The sequence below is a fragment of the Athene cunicularia genome (genome assembly GCF_003259725.1).
Source record: "Athene cunicularia isolate RWA chromosome 1 unlocalized genomic scaffold, athCun1 chr1_part1, whole genome shotgun sequence".
Taxonomy (NCBI): Eukaryota; Metazoa; Chordata; class Aves; order Strigiformes; family Strigidae; genus Athene; species Athene cunicularia.
This window is the reverse complement of record NW_020799091.1, coordinates 106,967,485-106,988,701: the sequence shown is the minus strand read 5'-3', so window position 1 is coordinate 106,988,701 and position 21,217 is coordinate 106,967,485. Positions and strand designations below refer to the sequence as shown.

At 37.4% G+C, this 21,217-nt stretch overlaps 1 protein-coding gene across 9 annotated transcripts in view; it reads right to left on the bottom strand.

Annotated features, from left to right (window-relative positions):
- Nucleotides 1-21,217, bottom strand: part of ROBO2 (roundabout guidance receptor 2) — a 1,105,399-nt gene that overhangs the window by 912,510 nt on the left and 171,672 nt on the right. For 7 of the 9 annotated variants that reach the window (XM_026845314.1, XM_026845338.1, XM_026845365.1 and 4 more), the window contains exon 1: nucleotides 18,028-18,574. The exons of 1 other annotated variant lie outside the window; for it this stretch is intronic. In XM_026845314.1, the coding sequence (XP_026701115.1) occupies nucleotides 18,028-18,151 (124 nt within the window). In that variant the 5' untranslated portion in view covers nucleotides 18,152-18,574. Of the gene's footprint in view, nucleotides 1-18,027; nucleotides 18,575-21,217 lie in introns of those variants that run through there. One more of the 9 variants, XM_026845355.1, reaches the window with a different exon arrangement.

Below are 21,217 nucleotides of genomic sequence, written 5' to 3'. Positions count from 1 at the left end.
TTTTTTTTTTTTTTTTTTTTTTTTTTTTTTTCAGATGCTCCATCAACAGTTTTCTGTGTGGGAAGCCCCTTTAGTAATTAATTGTACTTTGGTGAAGAACAGCTAGGGAATTGGCAATGAAGAGCCATTATAGGAGAGATCTTTTATTATTGTGCTGTAAGAGATGAAGGCAGGACAATTTGGCAGATCATCTAATATCTGTATTTCTCAGATCTCTATGTGGTTACTAGATAAAATTCTCCCCTGGCAAGAGAGCTGTAAGGTTAAATTTACTTTTGCAGAGGAGGGGAAAAAAAAATTATATTGGTAGCTGCTGGGAAGGGCAGACCCTCCTGCAAGAAGGACAAGTGACAAATACCACAGAGGTGTCTGGACAGTAGGTTCCATCAGAGCCAGTAGAAAAGTCTGCATGATTGGTGGGTTTTTGCTGCTTTTAACAAACCTAAATTTATAAAAGGCATGGTCAAACAGATTCCACCAGCAAGTGGGAGTTAAAAATTAAAGCCCTGATCCCCAGCTTAGTCCTTCCTCTGTAGTAGTAAACGCAGGCAGTAGAGGTTATTGAACTGGATAAAAAGACAAATGTGTTGCTTCCTCCCAGACACGGTGACTATTATGCATCATTGTCAAAAAGCCTGAATAAAAGACCTTGTCTCGGTAGTATAAATCCCCTGTGTCTGTACCGCTCATGAAATTCTTGAGTGCAAAACTTGTGTGGAAAGTTGCTATATGAAAGGAAGATGGCTGCTTATGCAGCAACACCAGCTATTGCCAGCAATCTTTAAAATCAACTGGGCTTGCCAATGGGGGTAGCAGCTGTACTTCACAACACTTTCTGTAACTGAGAAATAGTAGGTAAGAAAAAAGCAAAGGATGATAAGATGCAATATCTAAGGCACTGCTTACTCATGCAGCCACCAGTGCAAGGCAGGAGTCTGGAAACTGCCATGCTTGTTCCTGATCTGAGTGGCTGTGTGTTCCCAGCCAAATCATGGTGATTCCCCTCCCTTTTCCTTCTTTTTCTTTCTCCTCTTCTCATTCTAAGCACAAGGTAAATAAAAAAAAAACAAAAATCATCAAGACAACTTGAGGTTTTCATCTTGCCTTCCTCTTAGACCTTAACTACTCTCTGAAAGCAAGAAAACAGAAATGGAAGCCTCTTACCAGCAGATTTCACAGCTGCTGGCACCTAGAGCCAAGAAAAACAGCTAATATTGCTTAAGTCTGATCAATTATTTCATTAGATGATGCAAATGACTCTACCTGCTTGTTGGTTTGGTTTTTTTTCCCCACAATGAGCATGTGTCATTTTTTGAGTTACAGGTCATACATATAAAAATATTCAGAACCTCAGATCTTGTGTGTATATATATATATATATATAAAAAAATCATACATGACATATATACATCATATATATATATATATATATATATATATAATGCATAAGAATACATTATCTTTCCACATACCAAAGCAAGAAACAAGTAGGCAATCTGTAAAAGCTATGTTTTACCCATGGAAGGATATAGTTTCTATAAAACTGATTATCCTATGGGTTCATAAAGAAACATACCCCAGAAGGCCACTCCTTCCACCAAGCCTATATAAGAGACTTTATAGCATTCAACAAGCAGTTGCTTATGAGGTGATAAAGATATCCACAGAGGAGAAATAAATGTGGATATGAAGAGGCAAAGATTTGCAATTAAAAAGGCAAGAGAGTAGTCAGAGGTAGAGAAGACATCTTCAACAAAGTAAAGATTTCATTTCCATCTATTGCCACATAATATTTGTTCATTAACTTCAGAAAGCAGCAAATGTTCATCTGATTTGTCTTATGAGTTGCTGATGTTACAAATTTCAGTAATTTTTTCTATATTTGATCTTGTTTTCCTCAGGGGCTAGTTATAAAACTCTTCATGGTTCTGATAAACTCTCCTGAATGTGCTGTTCACAAGATGCTATTAATATTCTAACAACTTCTGGAAAAAGAACATTAACAGAAACAAACAAAAAAAAAAAGGACCAATCTGCAGCTAAAAAGCTTACATGTTAAAAAAAATACTATGAACTTAACACAGCATGGATACACACCACTGGGGGAATGAAGAGACTACCTTATGTCATACAACTGCCTTCCACTGTTTGATGTTGCTGCAGTTGTACAGCCCCAACTCATCATTACAGCAACTTCTACTATGTAATACTGTGCGCTTTTATTTTTTTATTCAAATTATGAAAAAAGCACCCACATGCTTCTTTCCAAATGCCATCATATAATTTGCGTGTTTACTGCTGTATTGCGTACCAAATTAAAGAAACAAAAGGAACCCCTGACAATCAGGAGTTTGAGATATTTTCCTTGCATCAAAACTGGACTGCTTGGGCAAGTCATTTCACTCTGTTTCCCCTTTCCATTCTTTCTCACGCTTGTTTCTCTATTTCACAAACTTGTTCCAAAGTCTGCTTCCTTTAATGTTATAAGGGAACAAGGAGACTAAAGAAATTATCTCATCTAGAGTTTCACATATTTGTTATGATTCAAATATAAATACTAGTAGCCAAAGTAATCTAAAAACTATCATATTATTTTCTCAATCTATATTCTATTGTACATTGGTATATTACATGAAAAAGATTGCCTTTAAAGAATAGTCATAATCCAAGAGCACACAAGTTTTAAATTAATAGGTATTCAAATTTTTGTTCTGTTAAGAATTAAAGATTACTTTAAACACTTCTCTGTTACTTTAGCTACAACTTTCTATATTTCTTAATTCCTAATGGCTATTGAAAGACATAAAATAAGCTGTCTTTGTTTTGGGTGCTGCATACAAATGAAAAAGAGTGTTTATACAATAAAAAGTGAAGTTGTACTTCTACACTGATCACCCTGAAGTGCTAGTCCTTAGGTTTTGTCCTCTTTCACTAGAATTTTGGAGGAAGGACACAGACAAGGCCCATGGGGAAAAAGCATCCCATCTCCTACCAATCAAGAGTATGCCGTTTGCTTAAGGACAGTGCATTCTGCACTTTCAAGAAAGCGAAAATCCCCTGTGGGAAGTGCATACATTTTTTATAGGTTTCTGATGAACTAGTGATACACTGATATAAAACATCAGCAAAAATCCCACCCACTGATGTGCTTTCTCTGACATGTCACAGTTGTCGCACATATGTATCCTCCTTGTCCCCCACTGTTTATTTCTGGTATTTTCTGATATTCTGACTGCAAATCCAAAAAAAAAAAGGAAGAACGGGAGTGCTAGATTAGAAGTCAACACACTTTTAAAAGTAGTATTTAACATAACACTGCTTGCTGCTTAATTTTCTGTACTGTCTCCAGTAGGCACTGCTGAAAGAGTCTGAGCACTTAGGCATGCAGTTGCCCCATTGGAGGTGATAGAGCTGCTTCAACATGATAAATTCTTTCAAAGGCAAGTATAAACAACCTTTGATTCATATACACTGAAACTTGTTATAAGTAACGAATGATTTAGATGGAACACATTTAACACTGTCTCACAACGAACATTTATTACAAACATTCCACAACAACTGAAGCGGTGGCAAGATAGCATGCCATCAATCAGAGCAGACCACCAAAACAAATTGTGCCTCATAAACTACTTTAATATGTCATGGAGCTTCCAAATATACATCACTGATCCATTTGTTACAAAGCCTAGGCTACTTTTTCACTGACAAGTCAACGACATTTGGTATTTTCATTTACCTGCGATATCACAATGAATCTAAGGACTTTATTCACCCAAAATTAGGTTCCTGTGAGTGTTGGCCTTTAGTGCTCCTCAGGCTTACACAACTTGGCACACATGGATCTTGGTAATGATGCCTGTCTACAAAGACCCATTTGCCAATGTACTTTGTCTGTATACTTTAGCAGCATCGTGCTAACTATTTCAAGTACTCAAGCTGCAGTTCTCTCTATACCCGTGCAAAATTTATGGCCCATACTGATAAGAGAAGGCAGCAGCACAGTAGCAGTCTTAAAGGGCATATGTTACATGCTGGAGAACAGATTTTTCAAGTCATTTTGAAGAAGTGATTGAGGAAGGTGCTTCTACTTCTCTTTCAGTATCAGCAGAAATACTTATAAAATAGTTCTGCAACAAAACAGCAAAAATTTAACTCTTTATATAATTTGGTCTGACAGCCTGCACTGGCTTAAATCTTCCGCATTTCTCTTTAAAGCCTGTACTAAAGCATGGCTGATATCCAAAAAAAAGTTTGTTTTCCAGTCTGGGTGTTAATCAAACACAGTGCAAACCACCAAAAAACAAATGTTTCATCCTCCAACTCAATGCCCTTCTAGTGGTAGAAACTATGCAGAAACTGGGCTTAAGAAAATTGTCTGAAAGATGCAAATACAGTCAAGTTGAGAACATACATGGATTTCAACCAGTTAAGAAATCTGTGTCAGAGCAAAATTGGGCTGAGTGGGGGATTAAGAAATTAGTCTCATTGTTTAATATACTTGCAAAAAATCCATAATACGTTTCCTCTCCATCCCTCAAACAGAACAGGAAAGTACATGGTTCATGCAAAGCTTAATGTAAACAGTCTTGAGAGATTTCCAACTGCATTCCATAAATTCAGGATGCCAGGATAATGAGCTATATGGTCTGATTTCTCCCCGATATACACTAAATACTCTTTTGCCACTCTGCAAACTGCTCCTGTACCAGGAAAGCACACTGACATAGAACACACTGAAAGCCAACACAACTGTTAAGAGATGCCTGTCAGCAGGTAGCTGTGCTAGAGGTAAGGCACCGACCGACACCTGCAGTAGGCTACGAGTCAACATGTAAAGGTTTACCATGTCAGTATAAGTGCTATGGTGCAACAAATATATATTACAAACAACTTTCAACCCAGATGTTTTCCTACAAATTCTCATTTTGCACTTTAAACACAATTCTTCACACTTTCCTTACCAGATGTTTCTCCTGAACCAAGTCCTGTACTGTCTGAAATTTTAAGGGTGTTTGGATTTTTATCGTAATTTTTTCAGTCCTGCTTGAAACTCAGTGATACCCCTGGCCTGTTGAGTTTTAAATATCAAATGTTACCATTTAAGCACTATATATAATGTGTCATTGAGCTGCATATTGAGTGTCCATTGAAATCAACAGCATGTTCAGCATAAAAATCAATAGTAAGTTATAATCCTAAGTAAGCATTCTACACACAAAACTCTGCAATGCCACCTTCATTCAGTCTTTCATATATGGCTACTCAAGACAGAATATTTATTAATATAACACAAAGAAGATAAGCAAACTGATAAAATTAATGGCAGGTACGGTATCATTGGGAATGTGAATAGTGTAATTAATTAATCAAAACACTTCTAACAATTTTAGAGGATATTATAGGAATAAAATAAAAAAGACAAGCCATTATGATTTTCCTAAGTATGCAGTAATAGTTCTGTGTATCCTACATTTATGCCAAAGCCAGCACAGAAGTAATAACTAGCTGACATCTATTATGATGACTGAGTACTTCTGTATCATGCTGAAATCCAAGAACACTCGTCTGCAATATGACAAGCAATCATGCGAATTTTGGGTTGTAAAGACTGGAAGAACCACAGATGGACAAACAGACAAAGAATCTGTCTAGAATGTATTCAAAAGTCATTGCCGGCTGTGTGGACATTTACTGAAAGCATCCTCAGTGGGAATAGCCCTAGCAGTTGTGGAACTGCACTACAAACCACTCAGCAGACGGAGGGAGTGCACACAGCCCTGGTTCAAAATGAACATAATATGTCATGACTTAATAGTGTTTGATTTCTCCCTAGTGTTTTTTAAGGCTAGAGAGTTGACCTCCTTCCTCCCTTGGTGCTTGACTGTTGACATCTCAATGTTCTTTCTTGATTAACCAAACCTCATCCTCCACTTTATTCCTCAAAGTAGGTTTTTCAAAGAACATTATTGTTGCTTAGGGGAAAAAAAAAAAAAAAAAAAAAAAAAAAAAAAGAGAGAATTGGACAAGACAGCTACATAGAACATTTAGAACATTTAGTGAGATAGGGGGCTAAAATCCCACACCAGTCTTGGCAGCTGTGATAATGATGTATAATTTAATTGAAGCTATACTGTGATCCTCAAAAGGACTTCAGACCTTTTCCCATGTTTATGTATTATTCAGGCTAATGGCAACCCTGAAATAGAAAAGGCTTCTTATCTCTTAAAACTTTTATTGCTGTGAGTTCAAAATGCACAAAGCTGAGTGCTGGTCTGTGTGCCTTAATGCAAAGTGAAAGGATGCCGTTTTCAGCCTGTTTTAGCATCCCTGTCTTGGCAAAAAGACAGATGTGATTAGATGCCTTAGAAACCAGGGATGCAATGGCATGCATGAGAAATTTAAAGTTTTGAGTTATTTTTGAACTTAGAATGTCTTAGCTCTGTCTGGCTATTATTTGTTTTTACTTTTTTCAATACAAGTTCATAGAAAAAATATAAAACCCATTAGACAAGACAAAAATCTATAGCAATCAATACAAATGGCATATCCTTTGCGTTTTGAGCCAGTTAACTGACGGTTCTTGCCGCACCTTTAACACTGTTATAAAAGCCTGTATCTACAGGGTTTTTGAAAACTAAGAGGATAATTTACTAAAGGATGACAAGCTGCTTATTAGCAGTTGTGTGGACTAGTGCAAATTCATCCTGCAGACCAAGCAACAAAAAGGACCTATCTTGAAGTTGGTTATCAGTCTATGCACAACTTATATGTGCAGGGGAATAGAGGAATAAATCAGGAATGTTCATATGAAGCTTTTATACCATAATGCAAAATTGGAACCCAAAAAAACATTATACATGTGCACATGCCCACATTTAAAAAAAAAAAAAAAAAAAAAAAAAAAAAAACCCAAATCACAACATCTGCAAAAGACAGCAGACACAGAATATCAGGATTCTTCAAATTATTTTTCTTCATAAATGTATAGCAAATTTCATCCCGTGGTGACTGTGTGCAGATTTTCTAGTAATCAATGAATCATATAGATCATCTTGTGATCTTTCCAAATACACAAAGACAATGTAAGTGCCATGAAACATATCAGTCACTGCTGTATTTCTGCAGAAGAGATTATGAACAGATACATTTAGAGCTAACAACTGCTCTTCCCATGAATCAAAAATGTGTACTGCTAAACTGATTTAGGGCCTCAAACTACATTATCTGTAAAATGAAATTACCATGTTCATTGTTTGGAAAGGGAATTGAAAAGACCAATACAGATCAAGTAAATTTGCATGGATAATACAATATATTATCCTGTGTTCTCAACACATCTCACTTTCTCTACATGAGCTGTACTTTTTTAGAGCACATGCAAGATTTTGTAACACAGCTTTTGTTTAAGCTAGGCTTTAGGCAAATTCATGATGAAGCTATAAATACCAAAATACATAAAAGACAATGCATCTTTTGTAATTGGAAGGGTACAAAAACTCTTACCAATTCTGTGTTCCTTTCAGAATACAGGGAAATAACATACCATTAAAGGGCACCAGAAAGGAAATTAATCAAGATGCTGAGCCATATTTTCCAAACAATAGAAATTAAGCAAAGCGTGTTGCCAGGAACAAAAATGTGTCTACACGTTCCTTGTGGTCTGCAATATTGTATCTACCTATCTGTACAGGAGTAATTCAAGGTAACATTTCTTAATAGTAATATTTTTCCCTTTAAATACAGTAAAAAAGATATTAAAGCTGTCTGAAGTCAACTAAGAACTCTTTGATGAATAACCTCTGTAGATAACCATTTGTAAAAGATCTTTTAAAAAATGTGAAGACAATTGACAAGCAGAAGAAACTGTGCATTGAACGTGAAGATCAAAGAAGGAGAAGATGAGAGACAACATAACCAGCATGCAGATATAAAAATGCTAGTCACTGGTGCCCAGGAGCTGTAGTGCAGAACAAGCTCTTAAGACAGCTCAAGGAGTAAAATTCCATTAATCTGGATTTTGAAATATAACCTATGCTGGGCTGCTGTAGAAAGAGTAAAATGAGACCATGTTAAATGGAATTTTTCCTCCTCACAATAATAAAATCTATCCATTAACAAACTATTTTTAAAAAATTGAGAGACAGTAGATGTTCCTCCTAAAAAACAAAGAGGTTGAAATTAAGTTCTATGTAAGTATTATCCAAGAAGTTTTTTTCTGAGTACAAAAAATTGTGTCTTTGCCCTTTTACACTGTGGAGTGTCTCTGTCTTCACACACTGCACCAGGAGGCTCCACCAGCAGCTTCAGAGAAGTTACTTTTGTTAACTCTACTGCAACTCATTCTTCAAATCCCACAGCCCTCTTAATGATATTTGTCCTTCAAAACACACAATTCAAGAGCATAAAGGAATTAAGCGAAGTTGATTTCTTTATTTCTCCTTCTATTTCTCTTCTGCTGCTCTTCAACATTCAAAAGTTGAAGAAGTTTCCAACTTAAAAAACAAAACCAAAATTTCTTCAAAACACAGAGTCATTCTTCATTTTTTTCCACAGTGAATACCAACAGCAAAAACATTACTCACATTTCAAGACTGTCACTTTTTAAAGGAAGAATCTAGCAGTGGAAAAAATAAAAATTGAAAATGTGAAAACTGACTGTTGTCCAGATTTTTAATGAACTCTTTACCCTTCACCATGTTCAGTAACCTTAAATTACCTTAATTATGTATTAGTTCTTGTTTTTTTTTTTTTATTAAGCATGTATTACTAATCTAACTTTTCTGATATCTTTGAAATTATAGATAAATTAAAATCTATTGATTAAGTGATTTTTGCACCAGCACAGACAGCAATTCATTAAAACATGTTCTGGCCTAGTGTATGAACCCATATCAAGTCCATGGATAATCAAATGGGCAGACAATGATAGCTCGTTTAGACCCATTGCAGAACAACGGATAGCAAATAAGGACTGTAGACATATACTCAAGCTTTACCAGAATCACTAGGAGTACTGAAACCACCCTAACTAGTGGGAAATACTTTACAGCAGTGGGAACTGCATCAGTGTCAATTTTTCCTCTGTCTCCATCAGCCTCAGGAATTTTCTGTGCTCTTATCTTCTGATCAGTCTTTTTCCAGCTGCCTAGATGTGTTATTAGACAAGCATTACCTGGGGAGAACTGCCATGATTGATTATCAACTAGGTGATATTACAGCTAAGACTCAAAAGTAGATTCACCTCTCATTTAAAGTGGCATAATTCCATAAATTTCATGGAATTACTCCTTCCCATAATGAGTATTAGAAAGATGCTAGGTTCCAGTTACTACTATCAGGCACACACAAACGCAGCTGTTCTTCTCAAGCAAATACAAGAAATAAGACACAATCTTCTATTTGCTGAAGGCTCTTAACCAAGAGCATTCCTCAAGGGCTATATTCTGTACAGCATGCTAATTTTTAAACCAGAAGCAGCAGATCTGGTACTGCAATTGCTTTTCAGAAGGATCACTGAATGTAATGAGTGAAGAATAGGCTCTCCCTACATCTTTTCAGGGTAGAAGTGAAATTCAAAACCATATCTATGGTTTCTCAAAGTATGCACTAATTACACTAAGTATGACAATAGAAAGCAAACTTCCAACGTCAGTAAGATTTAAAAACATAATTGAGGAATGCTTTTTGAAATACTCAACCTAAAGCTTGTTTATTGGCCTTATTTATATGTTTTTGACATGGGCTTTTACTTATCCATTCCTGCAATACTTTAATAGTTTTAAGGACTCTTTACGTTCACGGGAGAAGAAATTAAGTGACACGCTTAAATTGCATGAAAGATGTATCTCAGATTTTCATAATTGTACAGACTGTCTTCCTTCAACCTCTCTCAGAAACATTTTCTCTAGTTTTCAGTACAATTTTGTGGCTTTTTCTCACTTCCTCCAATTTTTCTATATCAAATATTACATATGCTTCAAATTTCTTCTCTCATTAAGGCAGTATGCAGGGGGCAAACCATTTGCTCCTTTACTCCTGTTTCCAGAACTAAGGATCCCTTTTGTCTGTTTTTACACTATCCATGCAAAGCACCTACAGCTAGGTTAAAGTACCAAGCCAGAGGCAGCAATCTCAGGCAGTGTGATTTTCTCTCTCTAAAATTTCTAAAATGACCAAATACATTTTTAAAGAACACACAAAATCCAGCTGGTGGAAAGTTAATTTTTAAAGCTACATGTGTCATTAATGTGAGCACTGTTGTCTGCCCTTATCCAGCATCCTCCATGGGAAAGATAGTGAAGAGTAAGGGTTTGCTGCTCCTTTGCGCCACCGCAGCCATGTTCATGCTTGGAAGTGCAGCAAGAATTACATCCGTGAAGTCTCATCATAATCTACGGAGCACAGAAACTGCACATGTGCCCATACCTGAAAGGAAGTGAGGAGACTGCAAAGACACTTCGTATTCAGAGGACATAGAAGCCTGGAAAAAAAAGGAGCTATATACTTACTCATGTTAAAACCCTGATTTTTTTTTTTTTTTTAAGGCAGAGAGTTCTTTATTTCTGGCAGTCTGCTAAGTGATCAGCATCTCTGGAAACAAAACTGGATTTTGACTCTCTGGATTTTTTTCATTACTTCATTTAAGTTTCCTTATGCAGGCAAACACAGTAATGAAAAACACCCGTTTTGAGGTAAGACTTTTTGATGTTTCTGAATTACTGCAGTTCACTTCTCTGTCATACACATACACAACCATGAATTTGTTTTACTATTGAGCTAGCATAAGTTTCAAAACTAGTAGGATGAAATCAGTACTAGGATGAGAGCTAACATGACACAATTTAGCTAAGAACAAGATTTTACAGTTCAGAAACAAACGACTGAAGAAGTAATTTCTACTGGTGGCACTGTCACTATTGAACAGCAGCTCTAAAACTTCAAAAGCTTTCCATTGCTGGCAATTTGAGTCTCATCTACCAAAACAAAATCATCTGTAAAAACATCATATATCCCCTCCAGTTTTGAATGTACTAAACAAAGTTTTCATGGAGGTATTCAGTAATGGCTCTTGACAGAAGTAATGTACTCTTAAGTACTCTTTAGATCATGCCTTGAAGTGAAAAATCAATAGTGTTTAACTGATGAACATCACTGTCTTTCAAAATTCTAGAAAGGGAAAGCCAAAACACCTTTTTCTCAGAAGCTCTGATATGTGTTTAAGCCTCTTCATCATCTTGAAAGAGCACATCTGATCTGTGTTCTTTCAACACCTAACAGGCAATTTACATGAGTTCCTTTTATTTGCGGACCAAAGTAAGAGGGTTTGCTTGTGCCTGCTAGTTTTCTAATGTCAACGATGCTTTATGGTTGTTCCAAAACCTGTTTTATGAGAAGAAAAAAAATGCAAATAACCAAAGGAGAGGGATGTGTATGTGTGTGGGGGTGAAGAGTATTTAAATATTCCTTTTGGTTTATAACTATTTGATCAACATACTTTTTAATATGATAGCAAACATTTCAAGCAGGTACAGGATGTGGACATAGGATTCAAAGGAAGGTGCCACCTTATTAAATCTTTTTTTTTTTTTTTTTTTTTCCTTCTGGATAATCCAGGCCTGCAGACTGAAGTTATGTATCAGCTTGAACTAGCCTGAATCAAGCTGCAATTGCAATCTCTTCCCTTGTGGTCATAGCTTTCTTGTGTACTGAGAATGTATGAATTAAGGGATCCCATCAGCTAGATGAATGCTCTGTTTTATATGGCTAATTGCTACCTGGGTCAGCTTCCTGAGTAGAGGTGCCAGCAGATGTGCACTAGCACTGGTGGAGGTGGTGGAGGGAGATCCTGCAACCAGGATTGGCAGAGATTGAAAGAGACTGTGGAAACCCAGCTCAGCCTGACTTCATCTGTCAAAGGATGGCAGCCCCTCCTCAATGATGGTTGGAAGCACTCTTCTAGCTTCCAGCCTATGTCTATTCATTACTGTTTGGTTTTATGCCAACACGGGTCTTTTCTTAAGAAGGTGTTACCATCTTCACCATATTTTCTCCCTCATGACTGGAAAAATGCCATCATTTTCCCTCCCAGATTTCCAACTGGAAAGAAAACTTGCACCAACTTGGTTTTCCATTACCGTTGTCTTTGTTGCCTCCACCTGTATGAGTTTGAATACAGGTTACCAGACTTCTATATGATATTTCAGATGTCTTCAGAGAGATGAAAAATAGACAAGCAAAGGCTGTACACTCCAACAAAACACGTACGTGAGCTTCACACATAAGCAGAGTCCTTTTGAATTCACATTTCACTCTGAAGAAGGTAGTGTAAAAGACAGTGCAAAAATTTGCTTGTTCTCATGGGATAGGGGCTAAATCTAGACTTTAAAGAAAACAGAATACTGAATAAAAGCAAGTTAATTTCACAGTCACTCAGTATCCAAATAAGTATTCTTTTTCCTTCTAAGTATATTCAAAGAAAAAATGATAACATCCTTCAGTACATGAAGTCACATACTGTGTGTAGTCACACAATTTATATGCTTGAAGTCAGACTAAAACTGCAGATCCACAGTTACAGTACTCAGTTTCTAAAATGAGGGTTTTAGACCCTTATCTATGCACAAGCCACCTTGTCAAATATATTGAGCTTCCTCTGAAGTTACAAAAAATTGTGAATTTTCATTACTACTCAAAATCAGGTTGCTTCTATGAACTGTAGGGAAATAATTTTAGGACCCTGAATTTGAAACTTTCAGCCAGCATTTCATGGGCTTTAAATATGCTGCTATGCACTTGTAAATGTCTCAATTTAAGAAATACTGTTAATCATATAACATGATAACGTATTCAAAAAGAATTCATGAAGTTTATCCTTGAAATTCCATAAAATACATTAAATTAGATAAGTAGAAAACTATATAAAATGTTACCCCCAAAATCACATAAACTACACAGTGAATCATACCAACACAACTGACTGTGCTTTCTAAGTGTTGCAAGTCAACCATCACATCAAAGGCTCCACCTCATCACATTTGACAAAACCCCTCACGCCTCATGATAACTCACGCTGAAGCCCAGGCTACCTGGATCCATGGTAAATACCTCCTCTCTACTTTCCCTTCATCAAAAGTCCCAGCCTCCATCACTTTATCCTCACCACCTCACAGATGTGAGGCAAATGAAAACAAGTTCCTCCGGGTGGAAAAAAAGCTTTATGAGTTTCCCCACGGAAGAAGTGGATAGTATTATTGAGTGATTGCCAAGAAGACACCGAAACATCTATAACAATTGACAGTGCTCTTGGTATGTAGGACATTGTGGTCGTGTAGACTCTTCATTACAAATGCAGAAAATCCCAAGACCCTATTTTTCCAAACTCTGTGCATATGCACCACAAAATTGTTCTGCATGCAGACACCCATGTACCTGAGACATCTGGGTGTCCAGAGCTACCAGGCACCTAGCCTGTAACATACCTCCAACCCTAGCTATTACTCTAATAACCTAATACTTAACCTCCAAATTTGGAAGGTCTGAGAGGTGGCTGCTTTCCGTATGGAAGGAAGTTTATAGAAGTTTTCTCTTCTGAGCTAACCTTTGAATTATGCTTTTAAAATTATTTGAACTGGTGTTGATGGATTACATGTGTCCTAAATAATAGATGTGCTGATCAGTCTGTAGGGAGACTGAATCTCATGCACACAGCTTTGTATCACCCTTACCGGTAATACCTAACCAGTAACACTTAAGATTTCTCACGCTCATACCTTTTGCTATAAAAATGATTAAACTGCCATAGAGCTGAAATTGGAACTGAAATATAAGGCTGGATCACTTGCATAATAAACTTTGATTTAGCCATTAAAGAGATTATTGCTTCACTTCCACGTAGACAGAAAGGACAGGAATCATCCTCATCTAGTTCTGTGGGGTGTTGCCCTGTGGATGCATTTAGGTTTTATTTCTCCAATTTGATCACAAATAAATCAAATCACTCTTTTAGTTCTGAACATGGAAGTTCTTCTCATGAAGCACAAGGGACACATGAGCAAACAATCCTTTGGGGAAAAAGCATACTTAATTTCTATTTTCCAACCCCAGGTCTGGTCCCTTCCCTCTGAAGTCTCTTCATCTATGACATCTCTCCCTGACCCCAGAGGTCTTTTCTTCCCTTGGGAGGTGTTGCCAGCACCGTTGGCGTATTGCTTTTACACCAGGGCACCCTGGGGCATGTGCAGAGTCCCTCTGTGCTCCCTTATCAATGTCTGCCTCACCCTTGAGTACTATCCCACAGCGGCTCAGCCTGCAGCCTTTTGGCTGGGGTGGGTGCTAGCCTGTCAAAATGGCCCAGGTCCTGTTATGGAGGCCACCACATAAAGGGTCAGGCTCTTCAAAGGTGCCTGATGGCCCAGAAGGCACAGCTATCCCCCAGACTGAATGTATGAGTTGCTTCCAAGATGACTAAAGGGTTAATGTCCACCAAGAGTGGCAATTGTCCTAACGGCCTCACTCTTCTCCTCTGAACCCTTTCTGTCACACAGCTGTCACAGAGAGTTGTAAAATACACTGATGCCTACCTAAAGAGAAGCATCGTGCACAATTTTCTTCTTCCTACGCATTCTGTTTGCCAGGTAACACATGGCAGTTCCTGCATATGGGTGCTGGCTTGTCCTTGCCAGCTCAACGAGGCTGAGGTCCAGGCAACAGTGGGCCCTTCAGCAACAGCCTTGACAACCATGTTCTCCAATACAACTTACATTGGGATGTGGTGCTCATCCAGTGTGACACACTACACACAGACCCAGGCATTTGATATTGCCAGGACATCTGCGAATGGGAATTACTGTCCAAATTTTCCTTGGTCAGGAATTACTATTACTATGCTATGAGTGAAGTGTTGCAAGTGTTCCCAAGCACGACACAAATGGACATCTTACTTCCCAGTCTCCAAATTCTCCCAGGTGCCACTGGACAGACATAAAGCCCATCCATGTGCATATGGATAGATACACTCAAAACTTAATTTTTTCCTCCTGCTACGATATATGACAGTGAAGACACTATGGAAACAAATTCAGGAGGGGATAGGCATTAGAAACGCTTGAAATCTGCTTTCCAAATTAAGGTAAACTCCAAAGAGTACTTAATCTTCTTTTCTGTTTTTTGTTCTCCATACTATAAACCCTTCTTAAAACTCTGAACCATGGTGTGTTATTTTGACTCAAAGGAAAAAAGAAAATCCAGTTGATTTGTACTTTCAGGTTCTACTTTGAGATTCCAGTTTATCTTGATCATTAGTTTATAAATTGTGGTTTAAGGCATGTTTAGAGACTTCATTCCAATGAATTATTCTGAAAGGTTTTCTAGGGTGCAGACTTAAAAACAGCTAGAAAAGAAAATGGTATCTTTACATTTCTCCAGGCCCACGTATGGGACTCATTTCACTCCCTGACACCTGACATTGCAACTAAATCAGGAGGTGATTTCTACCCATAATTCCATTTATTTTAGTTGTATGTAGGTGGCTATTTTTTTAGAGTAAATTCCAAGGAGAAAAATAGAGGTGAATAGAGTTGTTTTTCTCACAAATAATACAGAGAACCACACAGCAAGACCACAGAAAATGTCTTCTCAGAGCTTGTAACTTTAGCAATGAAGTTTTGTTTAATAATATCAGGAGATTAATTAGCAGACATTAATCATGATCAGGCCCTATACCAGATCAGGGCCTACACGGAAGACCATCACTTTCCAAAGATGCCTATACTTTGCATCACTTTCAAAACAAAATGTGGTACAGAAAAACTTTAGAGGACAGTCTAAATCAGCTGTTGTTGTCCATCATGGAAACTGACTTCAGTATAATTGTAGGATTCATACAGTGCATTTCCAGATGCATGCATCCAGTATCACCTTTCCCCTATAAACAATATAACGGGAAGGTGGTGTGGAGGTGCCTGAACCTCTTAAAGAAAAAAGAATATCTGTTTCCATTTTAGGATGGGCTTTCCAATGTGCTCCAGTGGAGAAGCTTGCATGCTGAAATTTCACCATGCAGCACCACAAATTCCACATACACACCAACAAAAAGAACTCACACATCACTGATATATAGGCAAAAGCTGATCCTTAATGTTTAATGGAAAGGGAGATGCATATAATATGTTTTGGAGGTTCAGAAACTCTCAGACTACATGACACTACAGCACAAAGATTCTGACAGATCCTGAACTTGAAACTTTCACTGGAAAGCATGCATCATGTTCAAGTCACACAACTCTCACAATAATGTCTATGTATGAAAAAACTACAGCAGGTATGCCTAGTTTTTGGCTGATTCAAGAGCTGTGCGTAAACAAGACAAATTGCTTCTTAGTCTCCTTGAAACAGGTACTTCCCTTACGTTTTGTTTCAGTTGCAAAGAACACTAAGAAAAGCAAAAACTCATGTTAAGGTATTATTTTCTGCAGTCAGTTTCAGGGATTATTTTCTACCCATCATAAAAATTCTTCATTAGAGATCTTTGCCTCTGTCAGAGAGGAGGTAAGGGACTAAAGCAAATTTAATTGAAAATGGGAGAAAGGGAAAAAAGTTAACAGCATTTTTTAAATCTCAGGAACTTGACAGTGACATATATTCCTAACTCACATGCCTCTGAGAAGAGGTCATGCTGCCCAGAGTAAATAACAGTTTGTAATTTGCAACAAGGATACCCAGAAGCAACACTGTGAGATACATGTGATTATGTGATTTACAGGACTAGGAAATAATTTTTAGATACACTGTGGTGCATTAACAGTCCAGGTTAAGCATGTGCTGCAACTTTTTCCTTTAATATACAGTAGGTAAAAGATTTGTGATATCTTTAAATGCAACAAAAGGAAATACAGAAGGGGGAGGGAGGGGTCTCCTGCTGAGATGTTGTGATAAATTATTAAAACTTCTTTTTAATGTTGATGCTACTCTTTAACATCAGATCACAATCTCGACAACAGAGGAAAACTGAAAGTGCCATTAAAGCTATGATAAACACACCCATGCTGTGGCAACACTTGTAAGGGGGGGAAAAAAAAATAATCCTGGGGTGCCTCCAATCAGTAACATCAAGAAACAACCAGGGAGCAAATATCAAGCTATCTACAATCCACAGTCCCTCAGCCCAAATATTTATGAGATACCATTTATGCTCACTGAGCTATTTGATTACAAGACCTCAGTAACCTGTGTTTTCCATAAACAAATGTCATGCAAGGAAGCAAAACAAAGTGAACTTTATGAAAAGGCACATTTAGCAAACTGTTCACAGCACATATAGGGTAAATCTTCTCAGCAGTTTTTAACAGAGGAGGAAAATGGATTACTGCCTTCAAAAATCATAAGCGTTTTCTCAGCACAGCATTTTTTTTTTATAAAGTTAATGCAATTTATCTTTATTAACACATCAACACTGACATAGCCAGTCAGCCAATTAGTGCTGCTGGCAGTATATTTCACAACATTCATGTACTCTAAAAAAATATCTGTCTAGTCATTTTTACCACATACACTAACAATTGTGCACTCAAAATAGGCTGCTTGCTTGCTTTCTCTCTTCTTCCTTCCTCTTCTTTTCCAACACTATAAAACCCCATGACGGGGTTAACATCTCTTGCAATAAAGCCACAAGCATCTGTCCCAGAGTCTCCATAATGAACAATCTGAATTCTCACAGTCCAAAACCCCACTGGTTTCTAAACTATATACATTCATTTGTATAAAGGCCTTAAACGTTATTCTGCTAATGTTACAATTCAAACTAAAATTCCTGCAAGGACTATATGCCTTACAGAGTCAGTCAAGCAAACTAACAAGAAAACAAATCAAACTCCATGCTCTCTTTTCAGTATCCTATTGCAAGCCCACATGGCAACCTGAAATCTGAGTCACCCAAAACAGCATAGGTAGTCTCCTTAGATCACCTTTAATACAGCTTCTCAGAATCTTACCCAATCATCCATTACAAAACTTTTCCTTTCCACTTACCCCCCTTCCAGTGTTTGCCTTTGGTCCTGCTAAGCTTGCTCAGGGTTGGTCCAGAGAAGAGCAACATCAAAATGAAAAGAAGTTCAAGCATAGTAATTTTCCCCCGTTTCACTGATGATAACATTTCCACAAGTTATTGAAAAAAAAAAAAAAAAAAATCTTACATCTTCTCCCCCACTTTCTGTTTGCTTACGAAGGAGTGATTAATCATTGAAAAATCAGAGGAGTAGCTTTGCTCTCCTTAGATGTTGAACTAATATCTCAATGATGTAGCCCTGAGGAAAGCCACATTTCTCACTGATCCTGTTTCTCCCACACAACATGCAGCCGGCACCGCTGCTACTACAGTAGCTATAAAATAATTTCTGCTCCTCACTTTGGTTTCTGTGGGAATATATTCCTCAGCTTGCAGCGTGAGCTTGATTGAAAATGATAAAAACAGTAATGCTTGTGTCCAGCAGAAAAGAGAAAAGATGTCAGGATTGTGAAAAAAGATGAGAAGCAGTTGTACTGACAGCTTTAAGCCTGACTGTCTGATCCTAATAGCTGTGCAACCAACCAAATTGCTCTTTTAAGAGTAATAAGGCTTCAGTGAAAGCTGGTGTCACTGCCACTTGGGTAGGTAGTGCAGGGCTTGAAAATCACCAAGGAACCTGCTAGAGATAACGACTGCCACGGTCCCAGCTCCAAATGCAGAGGGCTGAGCAGAATACAGTATGCACAGGGAGCATTTAATCTCTATTGTGTGGAGGAGATTTTCTGCTTTACAGTGTGCAACTGCTCAGGACTTTTGGCTGCATTTTATTAAGGCTTTAGTTCAGACTTTAAACTAAAATGCAAGCTTCAACACACTAATGACATAGCATTTCTAAAGTAATTATTGTATGGGAAAAAAATCCTGCCTGCTTTTGCCTTTTTTTTTTTTTTTTTTTTTTCAAACAGGAACAACAAATCCTTAGCAGCAGCAGTAATCTTTTCACTGCACAGAGCAGCTATGCATTTTATATTTTCACACAGTCCATCCTTAGGATCTCCAAATCCAGGGGGCAGGGATAGGGGGTGGAGAGGGAAGAAGAACGAGGACTTTTAGAAGTACAGTTATTTTCAAGATAAGAGATTGTAGTCACAATTTTTCATTTAGTAGTTGTTACTGCCACAGAAATAATACAGCTACCTACATCTCCGGATGTCCATATTTAAGAATGCTGAAGCTGGATCAGTAAACATGAACCTTTCTGTGCAATGTTTTGGGTTTTCATAAAGGGTACTCAGAGAAAGCTTCACAGCATTCAGAGTGCTCAAACAGCCTTGGATGTTCAGTGCTTACTTAAGTATGCCCAGTAGCTTAAATTCATCTACAGTTTGGCATTTAGTTGTTTCCATATAAGCATTCAGTACTAAAATCAATGAGCCACAAACCTTGTGCTGTAGATTTAAATAAATAAAAAAATCAATGTCCTTAGAATGACAAAGCAACAAATGGTCACAAATTCCCTGAAGTTATCGCATTTTCAACCAGGGACATGATGCCCTTTTCAGTACAACATTAAGAAGATGATATTAATAATTCTGAAGATTTGCTTATTCGTCTGAATAAAGAATGATATTTTGACTGGCAGAGACAATCATGAACCTTGAATATATGTATAGGGAATTTTTTAAACAAACAGCATGTAACATCACAAACGAGGAAATATTGAGACTCCACCACCAACACATCAACTATGAAAGATCGTCTATTCTCTTTTCAAGTTCTAAAATATATTTATGGGCTGGTTAGAGGATGTAACATTTGCATTTAGAAAGAAAACAAATGCATACTGATGTACAGTAGATTTTCATCCCTCTGTGCATTAATTTTTAAAAGTTATAAGACATCTTACCAGATGCTGGGTCTGATATATCAAGGCTGATGTTTATGGCTCTTAGTTGCTAAAAATTAGGTCAGTATCTATCATGTAGAGTCACTAAGCTTCAGATTCTTATGTTAAATTTCTCTATCAAGCCATTTTTAATCACCAGTCTCATTGCTAACAATTAAAACACCATTTCTTATATTTCTCTCCTAATTTACCAAAATGAAGCAGACACTTGTGTTCATTTTGATTGCCTCTGTAACACTCCTCTGAAACGGTCACCATACTGCCATGTTGAAGCATCAAAAAATTTCCAAGTTTATATTGCTAGGTTTCCAACTTTTTATGTCCAGATAATAAAATGACAAAGTAAAACAGTCACCACCACAACCCTAGATACCACTATGCAAAGCCACTAACTTAAGAGTTTTGAATCAGAAAACAAACACCTCTAATGTCCAAAACATGTGTGATAATATCAGTCATGCTTCAGAAATCCTGACAGGATCATTCTCTTGGCCGTCTCTGCAGCCTTATGTCACTTCTGCCTCCTGCATATTTTCTTCAGTCTCTGTCTTCTTTTCAAATTCTATAATGCTCTGAAAGTTTGCCATCCTGTTTCTACCCCTACCCATGTGGAAGCCAGCTGCTTTGGGGAAATTTGTTTCCAATAGTGGCATGCATCCTTAAAAATACCTCCTTGGATCCTATACTGCAGAAGAATTGAACTTCTTCAGCCTGGACATCTTGTATTTTCAAACATTAATGAAAGCAGAGGCTATTGGAAGGTATTATGAGCTTCCGTCAGCTTTCTGCCAGCTTGGATATGTGCTTCCAGCAGCCTTAGGTACCACTCAAGCAGCAGCTCAAGTGATGTAGCAAGAGAAAGGAAGGACCACCTGATACAATAGCAAAAGGGAAACCATCACGGCTGCCGGTCATGGGTGTGTTTGGCTCAGTTTAAACACCTACAGAGCCCAGACTTCCACTATGCTGATGGTTTTCTGGGCTATTTTGCAAAAAGTAAGTTATTAAATCCACTTTGTATATATTAAGAGTAAGCAGGCAGACCTTCAGGGAAACACAGAAAAAGTGTTGTCACTTCTCATGAAATTTAGTGGGGGTTTTAACGTCCTCCTTTCTAGGTTCATAAGAATTTCAATTTTGCAGAGTTGAAATGCCTCCAGAGAAAAGATATGGCTTCAAGAAAGATTATACAAGTGTTATAGGTTGAAACATCAGAAAGACAAATAAAAGAAACTCAACATTTATTTTTCCTTCAAGTATCAGGATTTTTAAGTCAACATCATGTTTTAGAGATGTAAAAGAACTGA